Source organism: Botrytis cinerea, chromosome 4 (genome assembly GCF_000143535.2).
Source record: "Botrytis cinerea B05.10 chromosome 4, complete sequence".
In the NCBI taxonomy this organism is placed as follows: Eukaryota; Fungi; Ascomycota; class Leotiomycetes; order Helotiales; family Sclerotiniaceae; genus Botrytis; species Botrytis cinerea.
This window is the reverse complement of record NC_037313.1, coordinates 1858827-1885867: the sequence shown is the minus strand read 5'-3', so window position 1 is coordinate 1885867 and position 27041 is coordinate 1858827. Positions and strand designations below refer to the sequence as shown.

Below are 27041 nucleotides of genomic sequence, written 5' to 3'. Positions count from 1 at the left end.
TACACTGCACTGCCATGGTAGCTTCTAGGTACTGTATATCTTCCCAACGGACATCAACACAGCCAATATATAGAGTGGTATACTTGCATTCCAAATATTCCCTCGATGCCTAATAGGTACACTTCATTCTTATATAACCTTGCTATTTACACTTGTCCTGCCACATATCTTCCAGCCAATAAGATGCCCAATTATCTTTTCTACATGCCATGATGCTGAGACAGCCACAGTGCTACTGCAGACCCATGGGCTCTTTCTAGCCCGCATTCACTCACTTGGCATCACTTGAAACCCATATGTCCGATGTTTCTTTCTGCATCAAAAAAGAAAATTATCCTTTCAGGTCGTGGTGGTGTGGTACCACTCACAACAGAGGAAGCCAAAATGCAAAAGCTGCAGACAGGCCTACATGCAACAATTATCTCCGAAAGACTAGTGATATGTGGTTATGCGCCTTAATTCTTACAAGGACGTTACACCAACCACACTAGCAGGTCTCCGAGTCAGATCACTGAGGACTGTAGTCATGTATGTAAAGTTTTGCTGTAGCGTATGCATCTATCAACCACTTTCTGTTTCGACTCTAGTCATGCGAAGCTGTGACGCAAAACATAGATCGATTCACCAAAAATTGAACATTACAGAATAATCATTAAAATAATATACTTTTATGTGATGCACAGTATCGGTCTCCTTACGCTACTCTCCATCTAGCTCTCCTCTTTCCCTTCCCTCCCCCAATACCCCACCCACTCACGACTCCCAAACGTTAATTGCCATAGCCAACGCCGCCACGTCCGGAGTCCTGATGTAATCCACCTCGATCAAATTCGGTTTTCCTTTCTTCCCTCTCCCCTGTACAAGTCCTCCAAAATTACTAAACAAACTCCGCTGTGACAGTGTCGCATACCCGAGTATAGAATTCCACCAATTACCGATATCGGCCTGGAAGGCACGTGGTTGGGTGAGAATCCAGGATGATTTGTGCATTTGTGCGGGGTTTGTGGGGGTGATGGCGGAAGAAGATTTGTGTAGGGAGAGGAGGGCGAGTTGAGAGGAGGCTAGATCGAAAGGAGAGGCGGTGGCGGAGTGGTGCCCGGTTACGGGGAGGCGGGTCGCGGGGAGGGGAGTGAAGGTTATTTTGTAGTCGGCGGCACGGCGGGAGAGAGGGTCAGGGACTGAGTTGAGTTGAGTGGTTAGTTTAAGGCGGTTACGATTACCTAGGGGGGATCTTGATAGAAATGATATGTTTACGAGAGTAAAGACGTGAAGATGAAGAGAGACTACGATATAAACAATGCAATATACAAAGGAAGACCCAAAAATTTAAGACTGAAAACAAAAGGGAAGACTTTAGGGATTGTAATTTTCAAGTCGATTTGAAAGCTATGAACTGGAATGTGAAAGGACAAGTGATACTTACGAATGCCACCAGGAATGTTAGACATCTCCCGCTTATCAATAGGGGAAGAAGGTGGCTCTTGTGAGTCGAGTGAGTCTGTGGTGTTAAATGGGGCAAGATAACCATCTGAACTAACAGGATCACAGCCAGCTGAAGATGTTGCTAGAGTGGCATTTGCATCTCTTTTCCCCCTCCCAGGCAATGTCGAGATCGGTACCGGTGCATCGCAGGGAATTCTCACCAACACCGTACTATTACCCCCCTTGGTCACAAAAGTGTCAAAAGGTAAAATCGACAAATCCCATCCCAATCTCCGTGGTTCCTGCCACGCATTACGAATACCACTCAATAACTCATAAAACTTCATCCAATCCACCGCATTGAAATTCCTCCATTTCCACGCATTAGATGCATCGTGCGATATATCAAGCACGATGAGTTCTCCGGGATGTGCTTTGGTAAACCTATTCACGTCTTCAATAACATCCTCAATACTCTGACCCGTGGCACCCCACATTTTCCCTGCGGCAAATGTACCATGGTAAGTCATCCATTTCCCTTCATAGAACACAGGTCGGATATCTAACCAGCGGGCTCCAAATATTAGTTGCATAAATACGGAATTGGATTGTGTTTGTGTGTTGTGTAATGTGCCTGGCCCGTTTAGTGAATCGCTTACGACGTTAGCGCCTGCACTGTGAGCCATGGGCATACTGATTTCACGGAGAGGACTTGAGGAGAGAGTGGAAATGGTGGTTTGCATCCAGGGGATTGGAGGGTTAGAGCTGACGTAGGGGGCTGAGATACCATTTCCTGCGAGAATGAATGGATGCGGATGATGTTTGCTATAGACCAGGTCGATGATTGAATTTTTGGGATTGTTAAGAGAGGAGAGGTTTTCATGATAGGCAACCTCGATTTTGGTTGGATTTCGACGGGCTCGAACGGTAAAGGATTCGGGGGATGAAGGATTATCAATACGATATGTTGCTTCAGCTTTTGCTTCCCGTAGATATAGAATCCATGAGATACAGGATTCGGCGCTGGTACCTGTGGTATTTTGTTAGAATTGGGAGCTGAGTATAAGAACAGGACGCGGTTTGAATACCAGATGGAATGGTGGTATTGGGAAACCATTTCATGTGAGATGTTTCATTGGATACCAAGTGCCAGTCGTATGGTGTTCCATTGACGAGTTCTACGTATGCTTTGGATGCTGCAAGAACCGTTGGTAGCACAAGCAGTAGGACTGCAAATGCATGCACGGTAAAATTAAACATTATAGATGATATACAAGTAGAGATTATAACTCCTGAAATGCACAAATGCGCACGAACCCAACAAGATGCAGAACTCGCAATGTAGATGATTCACAGGGCAAGAAGATGGAGAAAACAGAATGCACAAGCCAGAAATTGCTAACGTGTCACCACTGCCAACCCCAACTTGTGTGGGAGGTGTTAACGTCATGATTAATACTTTAGTATACTGTCTACGAAAGATCGCCTACCGAGTTGAAAATAGTGGACACTCCATTATTTTTCTCGAGAACATCATATGTCTTATCAATTGCACCCGCATTTTGGGGATAGCAATATAGACATGAATTGTGTTGGAAATAGACATGGCCGGTAGCGGTCAACAATGTATGACAACAATACATATGAAAAAGCCTCCAAAGTTTGAGGGTAAAAGTTTGAGATTGTCTTGCCGACGTACCTAGTACGTCATTAATCGTCATGCCCTAATGAATGGTACAGAGTTTGCAAGTTCAAGCGAAACAAGATATTCGAAACCAACTTTGAATTGATACTTTTGTTATTTGTAAATAGAAGCCAAGGAACTTTCTATCAATAAGTTTGTCCTTATTCCTTAATCTTCATGTTCTTTTCGCTGCTCCCTGGTATGCATTGTTTGAAAGAGAAAAAAACGGTGAGATTTGTACGAAAAGTCAGATGATAGTAAAGTCGGATGAAAGTAAAGTTTGAGGGGATTCGGTTGCTTCGTAAAGCAGACAAATCATGTTGAAGCATCTCTGCAGAACAAAGTTTTTCATTGAAAATGTCTTATCCTATCCCTTAAGTGGGAAATTTTGAAGAAGAAATATCAGATTCACGTGTCTTGCACATGATCGGAGCCACTAGCTCGATGTTTAAACATTCCGCAGTCCCAGAAGGAAACTTCAATCAAGGAGAATTGGTTCTGAAACATGTCATTTTACTGCCTGATGATATGTGTCATCTACAGAGTATAAAGATGACATGAAAAACCAATCAACGCAATCACGACGACATCGACCCTTAGGATCCTACACACGTAAAAAAGGTCAAAGAGTCATTGAATCCTATTTGATGCGATTCATGAGCAGATCATACTTTGTCTCTACCAAGTCTACTCGGCAAATCTAGGGCCCTTTGGCAGCAACGTGAAAAGGTGCCTAGTGTCAACTTCTTAGGAGGCACTAAGCGCTTCTTCTCAAGCCTGAGCGGCTGGGTTGAGATCTAGTGTAGGAAGGCACCATTAGCACAACTCAACTAAAGCAAAGCATAAAATTATTGGCGCGTGGCAAGGCGGCTGGAATCCTGTGGCTCGAATACGCTTTTCCCCTTTTGGGACGTAAGGTTCACACTAGCAATTAATGTCTGTTCATCAAATTTGAAGCAGGAAGATCAAATAAGCTTTTTGACACCCCTAGAAGAAACCACCTCTGGCACTTTATGATGGCGGTCCCTCAAATATACATGTGTGACGTGTCAAGGACTGCTCCTTTGGGTCTATGACATCGACGACGCGAACATGTCTAGAGGATATGCTCAAGCCGTGGAAAGAAGCCGCAAATCTCAGTCTTTTGTGGACTCTACTCGTGTAAGTAAAGTTTGTTTCAATGCAAATACATCGAAATTTCCAGAAATGACTTGAATCTCAGCTCCGTCACAACCGATTTAAGCGATTTCGTCGGCTTCATCATTGTTTGGTATCTTTTTTGTACAGAGTACACAGTGTGAGGCTCCACTGATCTCCCGCGGCGGAGATCAGTAATCATGACAAAGGGTTTGGCAAACATATACTGTATTCGGGGAGATAGTCCTGCAATTGGATAACAAAATTTAGATCAAAGTTTAATAAATTGTTATTGACGAAAAAGTAAGATTTTTGCTTTTAATTCCATCACTCATACATGGACTGGTGGGGTGCGCACCCAACGCGCGCGTAGTTGCTGGCCACGATGATTGCATACAATCATTTTGCCTTTCTCTCCAGCTGTCCGAAGAGAGCCCGCCCCCCCAAACCGAAGTGCAGCCTACATACTTATTTGAACCTCAGATGACATAGTAAATTTGAGAGAGTCGGCCAACAAAAGGTGGGCTCAAGATAGGGCTTGGGAAATAAGCGGATGACAGAGACAAATGGGCTACCATCAAGTCCTTGCCGTGCCCCGTACGCGTATTGTATTTATGTGAACCAATCTAGTGGAGATTCATCTCTGTTGGGATTTGGAAACTCTTCATTTGGTGCTGAGCATTGCCGGGACTGTCAGCAAGGCAACTCGGCAGTATTATTTGCGTACAACAGCTAATCAAGAGCTGAGCACGTGCTGACGGCGAGTCAGGGGCACAAACTTAAACTTTGCACTTGTCGCACCGCTCGGTTATAGACAACCACGACTCTACGCGAAGAAGTTTTGGACATTCTGAGACTAGGATCGGAACCTTGTCCCGAGAAGTTTAAAAGATTGCATTGGAATCTGTACCGTATGTTTTGCATTGCATGTTGAATTAGGATTCACTAGTTGACAGCTGTGAACATGAGGCTGATTGTTGGAAGCAGTCAAACAGGCACCAAAGTTCGCTACTGAATAAAAGGGTTCTTCCCAGGTCCCAGTAAAGTATGGCGTAGTATTTACCAGGAGTGCGACGTGCGTGCATCAAACGGCTTCTTTCTTATCAGGCCAACGGATATAACAAGTGCCGGGTTTAAATTATATGGAGATGAAATACATGAAGCACTCAAGGGACGGAGCAATGTCAAAAAGAAGTAAGGGAGGGTCGCTGACCTCCAAAAAGTGCGGGGCGCGGGAGGGGGCCATCCTTTGGATGATGCTCTCTGACTCCTGAGCTCCTCTGCATCGCGGAAGTATTCCACCAATCAATGGGTCAATCAATGGGTCGATCTATTCGAGAGTCTGGATTTGGCCGCCTGTCGTTGTGGCTACAAATCCGAGTTTCCTCGAAATCTCCGAGTTTTTGTGGCTAGTGTGTCTGAGGCGAACTTTGGAATTTTGATTTACAGATGCTTCACGGCCTGCAAGTCGATAGATCGACCATATTGCCCTTGAACACATGAAGGGAAGAGAAGCTAAGGGCCACAGTTCCCTTGAGCATATGAAGGGGATAGTGAAGGAGGGGGTAGCCAAGAGAGCCAAGATGATAAAAAAGCTGGGCAAGGGAGATGCATGTCACTGCACTTCTAAGAGAGCGGCTGCTGCGGGTATAGCGGACGTACGGCAAGGTCTGTCCTGTTCTTTTGATCCGGGATGGGGATGAGGAGATTGTTGTTTGATTAGAGTTCTAGAAATCCGGGACGACTTCTCAATGCAGCACGGAGATGGAAAGGATACGGGAAAGAATTGCGAATGCATGAGCCGAGAAGACGGAGATCATCATTTGGATCTTGATACAAACGATCGTTCAAACAACAAATGCATTGATGTAACTTGTGGAATACAAATTCCAAGAGTTTGCTCCGATTCCGAGGCTATCGTCGGATCCGAGGCATAATTTTTTAATATTTTGGGGGGAAGGGGGGGGGGAAAAGAGATTTGAGTTTGTTCCAACGTTTTGGTGATGTGGCGAGCACGATACTTTCCTTTGAAATACAGACGTGAAAACTCAATAGAGTATTTATCTAGTAATTGGGAAAATTCTGTCGTTGTTAAAAAAGTTAATCATGTAGCGAAGTTTAACCTTCAGCCAATAAATACCTGAGTCAGCACGAGACATTGACTTTATGCCTTGACTGTTCCTAATTCTAGGATTGCTTATGGTTGAGCAGATGCTTTCCCAAGTCGGTGGCGCCATTCCTCGTGACCAAAATTGACCCAGTATCGAAATCAGATATTGAGCAGTGCTGCATGTGCACTGTACGTACCAACGGTGTATCTGTGAACCCCTCTCGCCCCCTCAGCCCCCTAATCTTAAAACAACTTACGAGTTATGTTATAGCTTTGAATATCTGTTCATTGATCGGTCATGGATTGATTCATGGATGCAAACTCTCTTTTAATTCAAATATTGTGAAGAGAGCCGTGAAGAGGTTGATGTGCGAAGAGCGAAGCGCGAGATGATCTGAAATGGCAGGGGAGACGATTATACTTTATTTGTTCCCCATTCGCTTAGCAGCAGACTATGGCTGAAGTGGCAGTTGCTCCGTGCTTCTGAGGAAGCTATTAATCATGCTAAAATTATACAGCTCTAATTTTCGAAGTGGTTTCCAAATTTCTAATGTATGTCGTTCTTTTTCGGTTATAGAGTTCTGCACTCCGTCCTAGCCTAGGGAATTCCATGTTGTTGCTTCTTTTGCCACTAGAACACTTCGGACGCTCGTTTAGCATGAATGTCTGGCCGCCGGGATAAAGTCTCCGATGAGTCAATGTCATATCAAATTTTATATTGAGATATCTCAATCAGTGTTGGATTTATGTAAGGATTCCAGCCAGCCAACCAAGTGTACGTTGAAGGATCGAGATCTGATTACTAGTAGATTGTGCAGTCGGATTTAGGCGTTGTGCTCCGGTCTTGTCTTCCTGGTCTAGATTGCTAAATTAGGGTCTTTTTACAGCTCTACTGCATCTAAACCCTATCATCTAGTCAAACTTTACATACGACGAAGGCCTTGAGGCTATAATGGTGGTGGGCGAAAGCCGTAGGTTCAAAATCGACGGACCCAGTCACCAGATCACAGTAGTCGGGTAAAAGTATGGGCATGCTAAGAGACAGGTGTATCCAAAAAACCTTGGTGTTGGTGTCAGAGTTACTTTCCCGGTACGCGGGAGAAACGAGATGAATTCGATTCAAGCAATATCGCAATTTTGCATAAGACGTTTAACTGTTTAACTTTGGGTTGAAACTCCATATTTACTGACTCGGCAAATCGACCTATTAGTTAAATTTGGTCTGAAAAATGATGATGTTCTGATTCCTTGTTGTCCCCAGGGCCCAGGAGCTTTGATATTTGACTCCACAAGCATTTACAAGCATTTTCTTCCTGTGACAGAGCGCGGAAATGTTCCAATTTAATTGGATCTTATACTTTCCACGATACCAGGGTTCAATGTCTGTAATAAGATTTTGGAGACCTATCAGGCGCAAGTCATGAACTTATACTTTTTGAATCTTACTATATAGGACACAACCTCTTCAAGCCAGTCTCCCTGCTTTTGCTTCACTCTTTCCAATAGAATTTCTCTTACCATCACACATCGACATCACATCGAATCCACTCCTTTAACATCACCACGCAACCCCCCCAAGCAGATATACAAAGCGTCGAACCCATTGATTCATCTACGATTACCTTCCCAGAAGAGCTATTGGTCGGACAAGCTGAGCTGCAGTGCTTCCGCAATCAGGCAAAAGCCCGAATCACATCGAGATCATACAAAGTACTCAAGTACTTATCATATGACAGCTAATGCAACTCGATAAAACCATTCCGTTTACCACATATTACTCCGTCACCATGCCTTTCATTCAAGACTCTCACCTTCCTCTTTCGTCATTTGCTAAGACGCACCTCGATAACCCGGATCATTTCGACCCCTCCTTATCGCTCCACACGATTATGAACGGCCATTTAACCAGCCAAGAGGCGTATAGACAAGCTTCTATCGGCACTCTTTCAGTATCTCAAGCTTTGGACATTGCTCGAGACAGCGAGGAAGAAATCAGGGATCCAGTCGTCATCGGTGTCCTGGAAGTCGCAATCAACAACATCTGGAGGAAGCTACAAGAAGAACCCACCACATATGTGATGACCCGCGAAGAATACGGTGTCTTCAATTACTTTCAAAATCGATTCCAAGGCGTTGAGCTCGCCACAGCAGCGCGAAAGAGATACTGGGATTCCCAGCACAGTTGAGAAGTGCCACACTCGACGGTGCCACAGTGGCTCAACTGATTATCGACTTACTGCACCCTCATCCTTACCTTGTTCAGCCCACCCTTGTTCCCCGGTGGATCGTTTCCAACTTCAGAAGTTACAATGTCAGCAGAAACCGAAGATCTGTTCGACTCGAAGGGAGAAACTCATGTTGGTGATCCTTTTCGACCAATCGATACCAATTGTGAGCCCGTCAGCAAAAGTCGGAAAACAACCAGAAATACCAAACTATTCCTTCTTATTTTATTTGGCTGCGGTCTGTCATTGATATGGCTATTACGACCATGCTCTTTAGAGGATGTGGTGGATGTTTCACCAAAATCCAACTTGATCAAATATTCTGCTGCACCAGCACCCTCTGCTACTCCCACTTCGGCAGTACTTGAAGTATTTCAGGTCTATCAACCAGTCCTCATCCCACCTGGTGTGTCCGATGAGACAGCATCATATAATGGAGTCGAGGAGACGTCGATAATCGCGTCAACGAATGTTGCTACAAGCTGCAAAGTTGTTTTGATGGAACATACTTTTGGCTACAGCTATGGCATCCCATTTGTTGGTATGGAATTTTAGATTTACGATCTTGCAATTACCAATCAGCTAATGACCTTACAGGCAATTATACGCCACCTAGCTGCGCGTTTAATAGAGTTGTTATGAACTTTACAGTTACTTCCAGTGGCCGTCAGTTCGATCGACTTGCAATAATGTATTTTGGAGACTCCGAAGTTTGGAGAACATCTACTGCAGAACCAACTACGGCTGGAATTAGATGGGAATATCTCAAGGATATGACGGAGTATCTTTATTTTTGGAACTCCCCCCAGACACTTATTTTCGATCTTGGAAATCTGATAGATAGCACCTATACTGGATATTACTATACCACCCTTACCGCTACATTTTTCACGAGCCAAGAAACTGCCGAGCCGGCTGATCTGATTCTTCCCATCTCCGCAAGGAACGGTGCAGAAGATGCTGTGAGTGTTTTCACATTACCAGGTGATAATGCCACAAACACCATTAGCTTCCCACAAAACGCCAATCGCGCCGTCTTCTCTATCTCGGCTTGTGGCCAGTCAGCTGAGGAATTTTGGTGGGGCAACGTGCTCCAGTCAGATGTCGAGACATTTGAGGAGTACGATGGAACGCTCTATGGATATTCACCATTTCGTGAAGTCCAGGTTTTGATCGACGGCCAATTAGCCGGTGTGCAATGGCCATTTCCAGTGGTCTTCACTGGTGGTATCGTACCAGGACTTTGGAGACCAATCGTAGGACTTGATGCTTTCGATCTACGTGAACACGAGATCGATATCACACCTTGGCTTCCTGTTCTCTGTGACGGATCTGAACATACCTTTGAGATTCGAGTTGCTGGTGTTATAGACGATGGTGAGGGAAGCGGTATCCTCATTGACACAGTAGGCAGTTACTGGCTGGTCACTGGCAAAATCTTCATATGGCTTGACTCCAATGACTCTGTCACTACCGGTACTGCACCCACACTCTCGATTCCAGCTCCTATCATCACTACTTCACAAATCCTCACTCAAAATGCAACCGGCGCAAACGAAACACTCACTTATACAACCAACGTTCAGCGTTCGCTCTCTATTTCATCCACCGTCGTTACGGAAAATGGCACCTCGACTTCAACATGGACTCAGGAATTAAGCGCTCTGAATTATGGTCAATACACCGCTTTCGGCGCCATTCAAATAAACAATGCAACAACCAAAGGCGTCGATACCTCTATACTAGGGGGCTCCACAAAATACAAGTCCGAATATACATACCCCGTCTGGGTGAACACAACCTATCTAATCCTTTCCTCCACCAATTTCACCCTTGACGCCGTCATTACCCGCGGTCTCGACCTCCTCATATCCGGAGCCTCGGTCTTCCCATCTGGACTTCAACCGTTTGCTTATCTCCCCTCCTCTGCTTCTCTCATTTCCGGGTTTTCGGGAACCCGTCTCTCAACTACCCAAAGTGGATCAGCTCATTACTTGGGTACTTCAGCCGGCAGTTCTGGATATGGCAGCACGAGTCAGACATTTGTATTTGGTGGATCAGATACTAATAATGATGCGATTGATGCGGAATTGTATTACCGAGATGTGGAGGCAGTCAATTCCACAATTGTTTATGACGAGGAACGATTGGTCGGTGTGGAGATTGGGAAATACAAAAATGGTAGACCTGGCGGAGCATATTTAAGTAAGGGTGTGATGAGTGCTAAAGAGGCAATTGGGAGGGGAAAGGGAAGCCCAAAGCAGCTGCTTGTGGGTGGGGGGTCTTAGATTGAGGGTTCGGCAGATATGGAAGTGGGGTGGGTAACAGGGAGTGGGAGGTGGAGGCGATAAGATGAAAGGGAGAATGACGAAAGAGCTATGAAATCATACCTGTCAGCTAGTTTACTTCATGTCGCTCGTTTGGAATTAGATCCTCGCAAATGCTTGGGGGATCGGTCCTTGACTTTTTTTGTTTGGAGCATCATTATGTTGCTGGGGGAACTTGGATGGATTGAGTTTTGTATATACTTTCTGGCTGCTTAGTTAGTACATAAATTATCATAACTATTTACATTACACAATGTTTTTTAAGAAGTGTTCCTTTGCATTGTGAATGTGAGATTAGGTATCGAGTATGTCCTTTTTATATACCCACCCAATTAATGAGCATGTTGGGGCCTAAGACATGGTCATCAGCTGTGATGGAGATCGTGTAGGCTATAGGTGGAAGATTATATATACATAGATTTCCAGATCGTCGTCCCTATGCTGAGGTCACTTTGATTGAATGAAGTTCAACCTTTGGTGTAAACATTTTTGGATTTTCCAATGTCAAACAACTCGAAGGCTTCAGATACAAATTCACAGCCTACTGAAAATATTTGAGATGTTCATATCCACAAGAGAGTTAATGTATGAGCTGTGATGATGCTATTTGGTATTCAAAAAATGGCACGCTCTTGCCACTTCTTCGAGAGCGAGCAGGTCCTTTCGTCTTTCGATATTTATTTCTTCGTGGTAGCAGCTCGTGGTAGCAGCCAACTACCTACAAACTTCGACAAGGCAGTCGCATTTTGAGTATATCAATCATATCACCAGCCAGCAAATTATTTCTCGTCTCGTCTCAGTATGGCATACCTTTTGCCGTATATCGCCGTATATCGCCGTATAAAATAAACACTCGTTCTATTTAATATCCAACTATTACATTGCACCAGACAGACTATTCCAGTTATTTTTTCTTGGCCGAGTACTACCGCCATTGGCATTAATATACGCATTGCCATTCTCTTCCAAAATTTCCAATTCGTAGTTCTCAACGAGGTTCCTTACTTTTCGCCTAGGTTACTGCCGTTGACATGGGTCAACTCATTCACGATTCGTCGCTCTGCGAGAGAGCCAAGTGTTGCATTAACAATAGGCCAGATTGTTCAAGTACTCAAAATGATCCAAACAGTGTTCATTTGAGCAATGTCAATCAAAGAACACCTGTGAACGGGTCTACTAGTCCAACTGCTCCCAGCCAATATGCCATCAGTCAAACTGCCCCAAACCGCCCCCTCGACTATGTATTTGTTCCTATTCCCGATGCTCACGACCGAGGTGTTACTTATGGAGCTGACGTAGGCCAACCTTCCGTCTATACATTTTTTCCTGAAGATGTGATCGAAAATCAAGAACCACCTGTGGACGGGTCTGCTGATCTAGCTGCTCCAAATCAAGATCTCACTCGTCTAACTGCCACCGATCAAGCTCTCATCAATGAATTTGCTACTGTGCTAGCTATAGCCAGTCAAATTCCCCTCTATCGAGCTACCGCCGTTCATAGGCCTGTCAGGTTTACAGTTAATCAATTAATGGCGCCCCCTCGTGGATCTCTCTTTCTTCGGATGATGATAACGGGTATGGGACTACATGACATATTAAGCCGGTGGGAACCATCGGATTATGCTAATATTAGCATAAATGAGATCTCTTTCACGCTGGGAGATGACTCAGATAATCAACCAATAGCCCCTAATCAAACAGCTCTTCCTTTTACCGATCAAGCTTTCATCGACCAGGCTATCATAGAGCTAGCTGCCATCGGACGTTCCACCAGCACCCCCGCCAATCAAGTAACCTCGGGGTTATTCTTGCATTTCTACTCTCGGATGTTTCGAGCGGGTGGAATTCGACGTGAAACGGTGAGACGTTGGATTCGATCGGGCAATGCCCGTTTACCCGCAAATCTAGACGTTGCAAGACTTGCGGCTCTATCAGCTGAGAATATGAATGAGGCACAAATCGCCGCACAACAGTGGTTGTATTCTCGAGCAGCGGAAGTTGTAGAAAATGACTTCCAGACTAGGGTCCAGCCAGAGCGACAGCAAGTGTTCTCGTTTCAGCAAGAGCAGCCGAATCATTCCAACCAGCGCTACATTCTGGAGGGAAATGGGACCCTTGAAGGATTAGATGACGAAGATCACGTCTCTGACTCCACAATTTCGATCCCTAGCAATCAATATCCACGTAGATCTGAAACTGCAAGTATGTATGCTCATATCTTGAGAGATCGTTATTCGACAACTCGAGGATCTCGTCGATGGGTATATGGTGCATCTTCTGAAGAGAACCGCCTCATGGGGATGCAGAATCGTGGGAGAAGGAATGCCATTCAACCAGGAATCGATGCATTGCCTCCAGGAAGCAATGCTAGTGTTACTCTTTCTAGTCCTCCAGATGTTGATGATTTATAGATGGTCTAAAACAATCGGTGAACTATTATAGTGCAATCGGCGACGGTCCAAAAAATAGGAGGGTTGCATAATCGAAGAAGTATGTGGAAAGGCTTGATTTTGACTGGATGACTTTTTGAACATCTTGTCCAATTTGATATTGGCAAAGTGCTAGAAAACAGGAATATTGGAGATGAAGAATTTGAAGGATCACATCTGGAAATTCGATAAAAACTTGCTCGATGTTAGGAAATCAGCGTGGGAATATTGTCTGCACTAGCAATCCATTTCGACATTAATGAAATTCCTGTAGCGTTAGCCAATAATACTTAATATCATGACTTTCTACCTCGTCCTGCTCCAACACAATTGCAAATGCGTAAGATCGCACACTCTCACTTGCCACTTGACCGAGAAGCGTTGCTAATAAGTCTCGAGATTCTATTCTCAAGTATAAATTCAAAGACAAGTATAAACACAGCCCCCATCACCTTGCATCCGTAGTCTTTGCCCTTATCGGTAACCATGCACACCACAATTCTACGCCTTAATCAAAAATCAATATCAAAACAATAGAGCAATATCTTGCCTTTGAAGCCTTTGATAATAAGATCTCATGAGGAAATCATCTTCATTCACTACTCTGAAGGAAATCAAAATATGCGAGTCGGTTTACATTCAATTTTGAGGGAGAACCTTTTTAAACCTTTCATCCATTTTTACAAGCTAGCTGTTCGATCAATCGCGAGCGACATCAGCTGTATTTGTCATCAATAATCCCCAATGACATCTTATCGCATCAAGCACCCAACATTACCCCTCCAAAGCATCCCATAAAATTTTCCCCTCCCACCCCAAGAAACCCTCCTTCCTACCTACCCACAACAATGCGACTCCAACACCTCGCCGATTTCAAGCCCCAAGCCGCGACTCGAGCATGGGCATCCATTCCCAATCCCAACGGACTGCCTCTCATCGCAACAGCCACCTCTGATAAATCGGTCCGAGTCTATTCGCTCAATAACTTCACATTGCATTCGACTTTAGAAGGGGGTCATGAGAGAAGTGTGAGATCTGCGGCGTGGAAACCGGGAGTCAGGACAGATGGAGCGTTGACGATTGCGACGGGGAGTTTTGATGCGACGATGGGGATTTGGAGACGGAAGGAAGATGCGGGAAATGGAAATGGAAATGATGGTGGAGATGGACCGTTGGAAATGGAGATTGGAGCGGATGGCGAGGTGAGCAAAGGGGCGCAGTTGAGAAGAGGAGGAGAAGAGGATGAGGATGAGGGGGATGATTGGGAATTTTCGATTGTGTTGGAGGGACATGATTCGGAAATTAAAAATGTGGCTTACTCGCCCAGTGGACAATGGTTAGCTTCTTGTTCGAGAGATAAGACGATATGGATTTGGGAAGAAATAGGAGAGGAGGGTGAAGACGAATTCGAAACAGTTGCGGTTTTGCAAGATCACAAGGCAGATGTGAAATGTGTTTGTTGGAGAAAAGACGATGGCAATGGAGAAGTTCTTGCGAGTGGTAGTTATGACGATACAATTCTACTATCTAGAGAAGATGGCGAGGGAGACTGGGAGACTGTTGCTACATTAGAGGGCCATGAAGGCACTGTGTGGAATTTAGATTGGGAACCTGAAGTTTCCATGAAGACGGAGTCTAGCGATGAATCATCCGCCCCAGCTACCCCACGGCTCCTCTCCTCATCCGCAGACATGAGCATTCGCATCTGGTCCAAAGTACCCACGCCACCACCCCAAAACAAGCCCTCCTATTTCAATCCCGGAATCCCCAGCACCATGCGACCGGGCCCCGAAAACGAGACCTGGGAATGCACCGCCACGCTTCCCAAAGTCCACGATCTGCCCATCTACAGCATTAGCTGGAGTAAACAAACTGGCCGTGTCGTATCCACAGGCGGAGACGGCAAAATCGCAATCTACGAAGAACAGACCAAGGGAAGAAATAGTGTAGGTGGTACTATTGAGAAGGAGTGGGTGGTTCTTACTGTTCTCGAAGGTGCCCATGGTCCTTATGAGATTAACCATGTTACGTGGTGTCAGCGATTCGACAATGGCAAGAAAACCCCCGATGAAGAAATGGTTATAACGACGGGTGATGACGGACTTACAAAAGCTTGGTGTATCGAAGAAAATGTGGAAGAAAGGACACTAGAAGCATAATGGTATGAATAATGGGAAGGTTATGTTCATGGAAGAACTTATGGGTTGGTATTAAAATCGACGGGTCAGTTATAAAAATACTCACTACTAGTTAGTTATAAGCATAGCGTTCGGCGTTGTATAGGGTTAGATTTGCTGGGAATGAACAAATAAATGCATATACACGAAATGTAAATAGCTTGCACCAGGAAATTGTTTGCATACCTTATTTGTACGTACGTATGTATGTATGTATATAACATCAACAAAAATCAACAATTATTACTATTACACACACAATGTTTTTGATTTTTTTTTCATAAACCTTTTTCAAGTGTCTAACTTTCATTATACTAGCATTTTATTCCTATCTAGTAAATAGGTATTACAAATCAAGATATTTTCAAAGTAGTTGCAGGTAATAAGTAAGTACATGATCGAAATCATCAAAATCAAAGAAAGAAATAATCAAAGGTGACGAAACCCCGCCTCTCCCCCTTAGACTTCCTATCCCAAGTAACAAACAAACAGAACAGAATAGTCGGCGTTTTTGGAAGGAAAAGGGAAATGAGAAAGAATCCTCTCCGAACAGATTTTCGGCGCGACATTAAGAGGAGAAAGGGAAAGAATGAAAAGAGAATCGTGAACTTAACATCGTCATCGTCATCGTCATCGTCGTCGTCATCGTCGTTGTCGTTGTCGTCTTCCAATACAAGTTGCGAGATCTGATACATATAATAAGAACAATGATAGCGTCAAACTATCGATAGATCGATCGATCTTCTCAAGAATCGATATCTTGGGTTGGTTTCATCTCATCTCATCTCCACGTGCTCCGTGGCATATCATATCATATGATATCACATCACGCCAATTTTCCCTCTACCAAAATCTCCTCTTCCCACCTCCCATCCCTCCCCCACCACCCCCTACCCCCTCATCAAATTCCCATGCGGCACACCCACGCCCACCCCCCCACCGATCCTCCACCACAAAAAATTCTCCACCGTCTTCCTAACCAGCCCCCTCGCCTTCCGAACCCGCATCCCCTTTTTCAACAATCGGAAACTCGGCGGGAGTATTTTCCCATCCGGATCTCGCGCGTCGGCCGGCTCCCACCACTCCGCTTCTCTTCGGCATCTTTGCAGGATTTGCGAGACCGTGGTGGGCGTGAAGAGTGTGTGTGGCGGGAATCGAATGGGTGCGATGTTGGTTTGGGGCGGAGGAGGAGTGGGGGAGGAATCAGCACAGAGTGGTACATTAGGAAGTGTAGTAATTTTCGAATGCAGATAACGAATCGGTGCCACCGCAGAAGCAGAAACAGAAGACAAAGGATCCAGCGGCCACCAATTCGAGTTCGAATCGTACAAAAATTTCTCGTCCAGCGACTGCATCAGAAACGCAATATGGTCCGCGCCCAATCCGCGGCCGTGGAGATACAGAATTAGGGATTGGGCGGGGGGCACCGCGTACGCGGATCCGCAACGCGTGAGATCGACGTAGGAGGTGTTGGAGTCGCTGGAGGAGGTGGAGCGGGGTGGGGCGGGATTCTTGGATTTGCGCGGTTTGAGACGTAGGATGGGTTTGTGTTTGGGTTTGGATTTGGTGGAGATTTTCGAGAGGGTGGTTTTGGAGCGGATGCTTTTGCTTTTGGAGGTGGGGTTTTGGGGGTGAGTGGGTTTGGGGAGGGAGGATTTCTCTTTGTGCTTGTTGAGTTTGGCGATGTTGGCGGTGGAGAGGGAGGGTTTGCGGAGGGAGCTTACGCTCTTCAACTCGTATTTTGAGAAGGTTTTGCATGATGCGTCTTCTGGTGTTGGGGGGAGAGGTCTATTCCTAGCGAAAGATCGGGAGAGCGATTTCACCGAAGGAACGAAAGATCGAGTGGTTCTAGTCGACTTTGTAGGCGACGGAACCGGTGTCAGTGAACCTGACGAAGATCTCGATCTCGATTTCGCACCGATTGAAGATCTTCTCGATTGGGGAACGGGGTCTAAATAACTCATGATTACCATTTCCGCAGTCGGATCATGGGGTTTGCGATTTTCTTCGTGCACGGAATAGCCGAGTATATCCTCCATGAAATCCGCATCCCAGGACGAAGGACGCGTATTTTGTATTTCTGAAGGTGCGATACCAATCGTCGTACAATCATTCGCTGCTTCGTAGGGAGGATAGAGTTGGAATGCATGGGGTGCGAATTTCGATGTACCGATTGCGTAATCTTCTTGACACTCCGTGCCATGGTATGAGGAATTGCCGAAAGAATAGTTGGCGGATACTCCATCATCGCTTTCGTAGTCTTCGTCGTCGTCGGTATCGTATGGTTCTTCGCTGATGACACTATCTGCATTGGAGGGCGCAAATGTGTCTTGACCGAATCTGCTATTGAGGGTGTAGCCCCGTGCCATGCGTCCTCGAAAAGTATCATCGATGCGTGGGTTGATGTTGGCGCCAGTGCGACGATCATCAGTGATGCCATATCCTTCGACAATCGAACCTGCATAATCTCCATCTGATCCATCGCCAGATCTATTACTCAGAGACACGTCAGAAGGACGGCGAGAGAATCGATCTGCCTCGGAACCTGTGGATTCTGTTGGATCGAAATTTCCTGTAACCTCTCCCTGTTTATCATCATCGTATAGAAACCCATCACTGTCGTATTCCGTCGGGCTTCCAGCTTTGACATCCTCGTCAGAACATCTCCGTTGATCTCTCTCCTCACACCCACCATCCTCTCCCTCACAGCCCTCCAATCTAAATCTCAACTCTAATTCCTTCAAGTCCGGAATCTCCAATCCACGCACCTCTCTCCTATTAACCCCATCCAGACCCACATCATTCAGTTCAAACAACGGCACTCCAAAATAATCCGAATAATTACTCTTCACATCAAACACCGGGCCCATTCTCCAATCTCCCGCTGCAACAATATGAAAATGTCTCTGCATCTTCGTCATATCTTCCCACTCATGAGCCCATCCCGGCATCCCCAGAAGATCAACCAGATTTTTATGACTCGGTTGCGGTCCCGGTCCCCGCTCTTCATCATCTTCTTCCATCTCCATAGTCGTAACAGCATCCTCATCATCACCAACCACACTTCCCGCCTTGGAAGCAGGAGGATTCACATACCCTTCCGGAATAAAATCGAAAGGAATCCGAATCTCCGCTCCACACAATCTCTTCAATTCTCTCGTCGTCAACGCAACAACATGATCGGGATCTGCTTCCTCAGTACTATCCGCCCACTCACTCACTTCCCGATACCGATCATAAGCCAAATATGGATCATCTGTCTCGGGATTATACCCGGGGATCTCCGCGCCATACGCCGCGGGATTCTGATAGAATCGTCGCGCATGCTTGTGATACACGGTATCGGAAGAAATGTTATCCCAATTGAGCGAGAAGGAGCCGCGGGAACTATAATGACGGGAACGCAGAGAAGGAGATCTCGAGCGCGATCTCGAGCGCGCTGCGTGCGGACCCAGCGTCGAAACGTCAGATTCCGAACCCGATCTTCTCCTCACACTATCGGAAGCCACACGCGCACTCTTGCTCGGGGTAAACTGGGCGGGGTCGAATCTGGGGAAATCGTGGATTTCGGGATTGCGGCGCGGGCCGATGAATGGTCGGGCGCCATCTCGCGGTTCCATGATATCTTCGTCACCTTGGAAACTCATGTTTGGATTTTCTTCTTCCTCGAAAGATGAATAGTGGTCTTGGTATCCACTCCCATCCATTTGCGCTCCAAGCATGGTATGGTCGTCTTTTGCAGGCTGGATCGTCCGCGATGAATGACCTGAGTTATCACTCCGTCTGCTGAGACTCCGAGCAAAATGCCATACCTTGCCTGTTCTAGAACCTGCACTGCCGTCGCTGCCTCTTCCTCTTTCTTTGTCTCTGCTTCTACCGATCGATAGACTTCTCTTGGAAAGACTTCGTGCTACGCCACCTCCAACCTTATTAGACCAGCACTTCTTATCCTTGACCTGCGAATTCCAAGTCGCGTGCAACTCTTCCTCTTGACCAGCAGTCATTCCTCTTTCGCGCAGAACATCATCTCCAGAACTAGATGATGGAACCGGCGCATGCGAGTAAGCAGTGGTGACACCCGAGGAATTATTTTCAGTTTCATCAGAACTATCCATTTCGCTCACTTGGTACTCGTCATCGTGCTCCAGAGATGCATTGCGCTTTTTCCACTCATCCGCATGAGTGGTTGACATACTCGAGACGGTCGAGATGCTCGCTGTGCTAGAGCCGGCTTGTTTTCTTCTGCGCATTCTGTGCAATTCTGGACTTAGAGGTTTGGATATCTTCACTTGTGACATCTCTCCCGTGCCGATAAATAGAGATTCTCCATCGTGATCATTATCATCATCATTATCATCATCATCATCATCACCATCTCTCTCCTCATCAGCACAAACACATTCCGCACACTCCCCCTCCACCCCCCCAGTAACCGACGTTCTCCCCCCCATCCCCCTCTCCACCTCCTTACAAACCACACACACACACCCCTCAAAATGTCTCTCCTCAACCCTGGTCCCAAAATCCACATTCAGCGTAATATCCTCCTCGAACAAAATGCGATCGCCCTCCTCCGTAATCAGCGCCTGCGCCTCCACCAACTCATAATGTTGTTCGGGCGTCATGGATAAGGGGCCTGGATATGGAGGGACTGCTCGAGGAAGCATATTCAGCTTTATCGTGTTTGAATTTGGAATTTGAGGATAGTCGAGGATAGTCGAGGAAGGGTCGGATATATCTATCTTGTGTTGTGTCAGATGTTGTAATATTTTCTTTTCTCTCGGGTCGTTTCTTTGAATTTGAATTTGGAAGTAAAAGTACAATATTCCCTTTTTCTCTTTCTCTTTCTCGAATCAATCAATCAACCTTTTCAATCAATCTATAACAGCACAAGACTGAACTAGACTTTAATCTCTCACTTCAAAAACACAACACAACACTCGAGAAAGCTGAAGCACAATCTTCCTACTTAGTTAATCAGTCTCTCTTCCCATGAAACAACATATATTAACACATCATAGCATACATACACACATACATACGTACCTTTCTTTACCCAATCCAAAGTGCACTCTCTAGCAATTATCCGATTGACGATTCGATTCGATTATAATCAAGTAAGCAAGCACTCTTTCTCATTACCAAACCAAAAGGCGAACAATCTTTTTAATTTTTATCTTTTTTTTTGGTTAGAGAGCAAGAGCAAGATCAAGATCAAACCAAGACAAGGAATTATCAAAAGTGAAAGTCAATAGGCCAAAGTGAATGAGAATCCCATTCATTGCGTGTCTGTCTCGGAGCCAATGATCAACTATCACTTATTATCCAATCCAATCCTACTTGACATGTCGAAAACGAAAGAGTGTCGAAAGTTCGAGACAGATACCTACCTACCTACCTAGGAAGTATAATAAGTACCTATATGTAGAAAAACAAATAAACAAATAAACAAACCAATCAAACCAATCAAAAAAAAAAAAAAAAACCAAGTTGAGATAATTTCCAACCCTCAAAAGCCAAGTGAAAAAAAAAAAGTGAAAAAAAAAAGTACATCAGCAATTCTCGAATTTCGAGACAGAGACAGAGACAGAGACAACATAATACATAGGTAAGATCTTACTTATTATTATCATCAACAGAGAATATCTAGGTATATCCAAGCCAGTTTCATAAAAACCAATGACCTAGGTAGGTAGGTATCTATCTTCTCCCCCCGTCCAAATGAAAAGGATGGGGGGGGGGGCAAAGGAATTTCAGGAAACTGGGTGTGGTTGTTGGTTGTTGGTTGATGTTGATGATAGTGAATGAGAAGAGAAGAGAAGAGAAGAAAAGAGAAGAAAAGAAATAAACACAACAAACAACCCATGAAAATTCTCAAGTCGAGAGTAGAGTGAATTCAATCTCAATCTCTCCCTCCCTCCCTCCCTCTCTCTTACTCACTCTCATACTCACTCAAAGAAACAACCAAGACCGAGAATAATCCAAAAAAGACATCCATCTCCCATCCCTCAAGAAAAAACACAATCAATCAGCCCAACATGATAACTAACTAACTACCTAGATATACTTGGGCGTTCACACCACCTCATCTCTTCTCCGGTCTATACTATGCTATGCCATGCTATGCTATGCCATGCTATGCTATGCTACTGTAAAAGTATATTTTTATCCAATTTCATTCTCTTGCCCGTAATCAATATACCATGCATACCTACCTAGGTATGCATATCCACGAACCTACCTATCTATCTACTTACCTCTCTCTCTATTCAACTTATATACCTACACACCACCGGCACTTGCACCGGCACTTGCACACTCAATCCTCGCTACAAACCACAATCTATAATCCAGTCAAATCCCCAACCAGTACTTCCTCTCCCCTTCCTCTTCCTCTTCCTCCTCCTCCTCTTCTCTTCCTCTTCCCCCTCCCCCTTCCCCCTCTCCCACAAAATCCTCACCATCTTCTCTTTCTCATTCTCATTTACATTCTCATCTCTACCTTATATACATACATACATACTACACGCAAATACTACTCTACAACTACTTCAATCTGTTCTGCAAAACATCACCATCAGTGACTGACTTCATTAATAACCTGTGAATTGGTTTCCAATCTAATCTATTGATGACCATGAAATCAGGCACTTGCCACCATGAAACAAAACTTCAACACTTCACAAGTTTACTATATCAATCAGTGGAGATCAAAATATTGAATTCTTAATATTTTCCATTGTATTCATTTACTCGCACACAGTTGTCAAAGTTACCAAAATATACAACCAACCGCGCAATTCAAAACACTCAATCCAACCAATCCTTGCAATTCAAACAGGCCATTGCTTCTCATCACAATCAAATTCATCCCTTAATCTTTATTTCCCCCACTGAAAGTCTAGACGAGATCTAACATTATGCACCTATCATCCCAACCTATCCCATCCCATTCCGCCATATCCAAAAAAAAAAACACCAATTGAAATAACAAACTTCGCATGCCCAAACATACTAACATGCACCTTGCCAAATTGGTTGGTTGAAAAATAAAACAAAAAAGACACACACACACACACACACGCGTACTCCAAATGTGTATCTAATAGATAGATAAACCATTCGAAATGATCAAAAAAAAAGTTTTGGCCCCAACCGAACCCCTTAAGTGATGCGTGGAATTTAAGTGCTCCCCAGATAATAAACACACCAACCATGAATCATGGTTCGACAACTATTGTACAGATATTTGTAGTCGATTGATGCGAAGGAAACGACAGACGTTGGGTATCAGAATTTCAAAAAAAAAAAATTGAAGAAAAATGCAGGTATGCAAGATCGGAATCCGAACCGACTTGCCCAGCCCCAATTGACTCCAAAAACAATGCGAGTTTATAAAAGATGTGGTAAGTAAAGTTTTAATAAAGATTACAGGGCGACTTCCAAACTTTTTGGTATATGTAATAGGAGTAGTGCGTCTCCAGCCATCTTGGGAGATATTGTTTCTTTCATATTCATATAATGTTTGCCGCAATAACGTATCCGGAGTTTGGCTTGAATATGACTCCGGGTGAGTGGACCTTTTGAAATGCTGTTTCTACGGCTCGGTTCTGCTGTTAAAATGCACCCTCGAAAAATTGATGTTTGCAGATACGCAGTTTGTCAATCCTTCAAGACTCGACCACCGGCAAATCGGCATCTTGAATCATGTTGACGTCTGCTTCATCCTCAGCATCAGGATTAACAAGATATGCTAATGGTGCCCAGACCCGCCAGTGTAGAATACCAATATGGGCAATTCTGGTTGCGATATCTGAAATTTCCTCCCTCTGTCCACTTGCTTGGGTATTGAGGGGTAAAAGTCCATTCGTAGGCTTTGGTGATGTGGCCGCATCAAATATTTGGAGACTCGTTAAAGGAGTATACGACTCGACAAGCTTTTGTAATTCGGGGAAAAGTTTCGAGATTATGTACGTTTCTGCTTCCTGGTAGAGCCTGGATTGAGAATTTGAGAGATGAAATTGAAGATGTGATTCGAATACTGGAAGGCGCGCCATAGGTGTTGGTGTTGAGCGAAGGATTTGTAAAGCAATGTTTGAGGATAACACCGCCCACCTATCTTGTGACGAAGAAGAAGCAAGGAGTGCTTGTAGAGAGGTGCGCACTTGTGATGTAGAGTCGGAATTCTGAATAGACAGGTAAAGTGGTGTTACAGGAGAGGTCTCGGGCGTAGATGCAGTTGTTGATGGAGATGATCTTGGGCTGGATGACAGGGAGTCCATGGCTTCGTCTTCTAGATTTGGTACCCATACTTGTCGACCTGAAAGTTCTCTCGAGAAATGACCTTTTTCCTGTGCGATATGATTATACTTCCGTTTGGCTGTAAAGTCGTTCTCTGAGGGCACAGTGGGCGCCGAAAGTACCCCTTCATCTGCAGGAGAAGAGATGTAAGAGGAAGCAGCGGGTGTATCATCCTGCGGGACAGATCGGGCCTCGTTCGATTTGGATGCCGCATCGAGTTTGTGATAGAGGAACATACAGATCTCGAGGTTGATTAGATCGAGCATATCCGCACGAAGTTTGACAAGGCGCTCCTCATCGAATAGGAAGGTGTGAGGGACAGGCTCTAGTGCTTTCGATGGCAGTGTTAAATTTACAAGTGCTTTCATGAAGTCCCACGTGTTTCCCTGAGTTCGTGTTGATGCGTCCGAGGGAAGACTATCTGGCAAGTTTGATGCCCTTCTGAACCAATCATGGGCCGAAGCGATGTCTACTCTACCCATTGCAATTTTTCTCACAAAGAATTTTTGCTCAAATTGGACAGTGTCTTCGATGAGCAGCGGGCGCAAACACCTGATCTGATGATTTGCAACATCCTAAATCACATATTAGTAAACGTCTACTAGGTACACATCACATAGAACTTACAAGCTTCATAGCTTCCAAGACACCCAGTAGATTTCGCATTCCGGAGACCAACATTGCTACATCTCCGTTTTGGTTACCCTCACTCAAGTGAACGACCATCTCATCAACCCAACTATCTCGCATTGGCGCACAATGACACTTCAAAAGTTGCGATAGCCACAACGCAAGTTTATTCAGATCGGCGACACCTTTTCGAAATTGCTGCATTAACAGATCGACGTTAAAGGTCTCCTCGACCGATGACCGGTCTCGCTGTGGGACTAATGTTTCTAAAATGCCTTTGATGGCTTTAAGCGTGGCTGGCAAGCACCACTCGGCATCTCCTAAATCTTTCTCAAATTGCTCACGGTCTTTACTCATCAAAAAGCCTTCCAGTTGTGACCGCATCGTGTCCCAGAAGTCGTTGGCCTTCTGGCTCTTCTTACGTCCCTTTTCTCCATCCAGATTGGGTCTAAAGTGTAAATCCGGGTCGAAGTTGATGTCGTGTCGGAGTTTGGGATTGTGTACGATCTTATTCACATCGAGTTCACTTAATGTTGATTTGGTGACGGGGGGTTCTAGTGCTGGCTTGACCACGGTCTGTGTACTTTTCTTTGACACATCGGAAACTTCTTGGCTAGATGAGGTCGTAGATCGTTCAAACGGATATCTGGGGGCCGGATTTGTGGGTGGTGAGCTACTGCTAGCTGTGAATGTATTGGTCGATTGTAAACCATATCCCTGAGGGTTGTGGCTATTAATCTCCCTGGATTCTTGCGGTCTCTCCGTTACCTGAGCCTCGGGCACGGCTCTTCCATCATTATTCGCAGGTCTCTCGGGGGTAGTGGTGATGCTATTCCCACGCTGTCTCTTCCCTGCATCGTGCTCCATCTTGCCCTGATTCGCAGCCCAACTTTGTGGTGGTTACTGCAAGAGTCGTCTTCAGATTATCAACTTGTTATTATTAGAAAAGCGTTGCGCCGCAGTGCAAAAGGTGCAAAAAGTAAGACTATTATTCCAGTGCCGTGTTAGTAATTGCCTTTTCTTGTGGCTTGGGCTTCCAGGTATAATTAATGTGTGTGGGCAAACAACGAGCGAGCTCTGTACTTCGAAGAGTATGATCTCGTGGATGCGGTTGCGGGTAGGAACATTGACTTGTACACCCATTTCGAGGCGTTCTCGAATCCACACGAAAGAGTTGTTTGTACTTATGCACAAGGCCGGGAACTTGCAAAAAACATACCTCTTGGTGAAACCTGATAGATCTTCTGCGCCCCAATGATTTTGACCACCACTGTTTCTTGAATTTGATTTTGTTCAAACCAAATCGAATTGGCTAGTGGCGGCGATGGTACTTGTACCGGAAAGGACAGGAATTGGCTGGAAAGCCTCGTTGAATGAATGAAGTCGAGACGAGGGTGAAAGGTGACCACAACAAAGGAAGTTCTTTGGAAGCAGAACAATCTAACAAAAGAGGAAAGGGCAATGAGAGATGAAAACAAAATGTATTAAGGAAGTAAGGAAGACAATTGCGAGAGAGAGAGAGAGAGAGAGAGAGAGAGAGAGAGAATGACCACTGAAGTGTATAATTACAATTGTGCGAGTGCGAGTGAGAGTGAGAGTAATAAGAGTGAGAGTGAGTAAGTATTGAGTGTGGGAGTTCTTGGGGTTGGGCTTGGGGTTTTTTGTTGTGGCCGTGGTGTGTATGCTGATGCGACAGTGCTGATGCAGTGGATTGCAGTATATGCAATGCTGGAATGCTATGCAAGCGTTTGTGGATTCTTTCTTTCTTTCTTTCTTTCTTGTGTCTTCTTTTGTTGTTTCTTTTCTGTCCTTTTTGGGAATGCAGAGACCGAGGGGAGAGAAAGGAAAGATGCACGTTTCGATTTCGAATTCGGATCTGAAAAAGCGGAGGAGAGAGAAGGGGAGCGAGAGAGGAAGAGGAAGAGAGGAAGAGAGAGGATCTGAGATTGTGATGGGTCGCAATTGAGACAACAGACGTGCTCTGTTTGGAATGAAAGCCAGGGACGCCTTGACCTTTGGGAAATTCAATAAGCCAGGGAATCGTTCCTTCCACAATAGTCTGTCTGTCTGTCTGTCTGTCTATATAATATTATTATATGGTATCTTATAGTACGTGAGCAAATATGCAATGTGTCGATAATGCGTGTGAGGAGCGAGGAGCGAGGAGGGAGCAGAGGGAACGAAATTGCGAATTTTTGTATTTTTATATCGATCAATGCAAGCTGAGATGGGCGATTGACCATGTATTGGGTATAGGCCCCGGGGTATACTCTGGAGGGGTGGGAGGTCGACCGGTGTGTAGGGTCGGAGGGTAGGAGGGTAGGAGGGTAGGTATGTAGGCGTGTACGAGGAGGGAGGGCAGAGGGCAGAGGGCGGAGGGTAGAGGCAAGAGGGAAGAGGTAAAAAGGACCTTAGGTCGTTGTTAGTTTTGCTTGTTAGGTTTATTAGGTTTGTTAGGTTAGTTAGTTGTGTTAGTTGTGTTAGTTGTGTTAGTTGTGTTAGTTTTGTTAGTTTTGTTAGTTTTGTTAGTTGTGTTATTATTGTTAGTTTCGTTATTATTGTTATTATTGCTATTAGGTATTGTTAGCACCATGGCCAT

The 27041-nt window shown here is 45.0% G+C and overlaps 7 protein-coding genes across 9 annotated transcripts; 4 read left to right on the top strand and 3 right to left on the bottom strand.

Moving 5' to 3' along the window:
- Positions 1-553: 553 nt before the first annotated feature.
- BCIN_04g05430 (hypothetical protein) lies at positions 554-2774 on the bottom strand. Of its 2 annotated transcripts, XM_024692670.1 has the most exons (3): positions 2511-2774; positions 1424-2452; positions 554-1178 (listed from the first exon to the last, which is right to left on the bottom strand). In XM_024692670.1, exons 1-3 carry the CDS (start codon positions 2680-2682, stop codon positions 754-756), a joined length of 1626 nt encoding a protein of 541 aa, XP_024548449.1. In that variant the 5' UTR covers positions 2683-2774; the 3' UTR covers positions 554-753. The 2 variants fall into 2 exon arrangements, with proteins under 2 accessions (XP_024548449.1, XP_024548450.1); XM_024692671.1 differs by having other exon boundaries at positions 554-2452.
- Positions 2775-7822: 5048 nt separating this feature from the next.
- BCIN_04g05420 (hypothetical protein) lies at positions 7823-8594 on the top strand. The gene has a single exon (XM_001557625.2). It carries the CDS (start codon positions 8093-8095, stop codon positions 8537-8539), a length of 447 nt encoding a protein of 148 aa, XP_001557675.2. The 5' UTR covers positions 7823-8092; the 3' UTR covers positions 8540-8594.
- A 16-nt stretch (positions 8595-8610) lies between these two features.
- BCIN_04g05410 (hypothetical protein) lies at positions 8611-11156 on the top strand. Its single transcript, XM_024692669.1, has 2 exons — positions 8611-9119; positions 9176-11156. The coding sequence occupies exons 1-2, from the start codon at positions 8663-8665 to the stop codon at positions 10864-10866; spliced, it is 2148 nt and encodes a 715-aa protein (XP_024548448.1). The 5' UTR covers positions 8611-8662; the 3' UTR covers positions 10867-11156.
- Positions 11157-11886: 730 nt separating this feature from the next.
- On the top strand, positions 11887-13658 carry BCIN_04g05400 (hypothetical protein). Its single transcript, XM_024692668.1, has one exon. The coding sequence runs from the start codon at positions 11937-11939 to the stop codon at positions 13314-13316; it is 1380 nt and encodes a 459-aa protein (XP_024548447.1). The 5' UTR covers positions 11887-11936; the 3' UTR covers positions 13317-13658.
- A 463-nt stretch (positions 13659-14121) lies between these two features.
- Bccia1 lies at positions 14122-15765 on the top strand. Its single transcript, XM_001557621.2, has one exon. It carries the CDS (start codon positions 14183-14185, stop codon positions 15491-15493), a length of 1311 nt encoding a protein of 436 aa, XP_001557671.1. The 5' UTR covers positions 14122-14182; the 3' UTR covers positions 15494-15765.
- A 562-nt stretch (positions 15766-16327) lies between these two features.
- On the bottom strand, positions 16328-20616 carry BCIN_04g05380 (hypothetical protein). Of its 2 annotated transcripts, XM_024692667.1 has the most exons (2): positions 20558-20616; positions 16328-20476 (listed from the first exon to the last, which is right to left on the bottom strand). In XM_024692667.1, the coding sequence occupies exon 2, from the start codon at positions 20176-20178 to the stop codon at positions 16402-16404; it is 3777 nt and encodes a 1258-aa protein (XP_024548445.1). In that variant the 5' UTR covers positions 20179-20476; positions 20558-20616; the 3' UTR covers positions 16328-16401. The 2 variants fall into 2 exon arrangements, with proteins under 2 accessions (XP_024548445.1, XP_024548446.1); XM_024692666.1 differs by having other exon boundaries at positions 16328-20616.
- A 1615-nt stretch (positions 20617-22231) lies between these two features.
- Bcsok1 lies at positions 22232-26816 on the bottom strand. Its single transcript, XM_024692665.1, has 3 exons — positions 25662-26816; positions 24440-25427; positions 22232-24387 (listed from the first exon to the last, which is right to left on the bottom strand). The coding sequence occupies exons 2-3, from the start codon at positions 25307-25309 to the stop codon at positions 23182-23184; spliced, it is 2076 nt and encodes a 691-aa protein (XP_024548444.1). The 5' UTR covers positions 25310-25427; positions 25662-26816; the 3' UTR covers positions 22232-23181.
- Between the last annotated feature and the right edge of the window lie 225 nt (positions 26817-27041).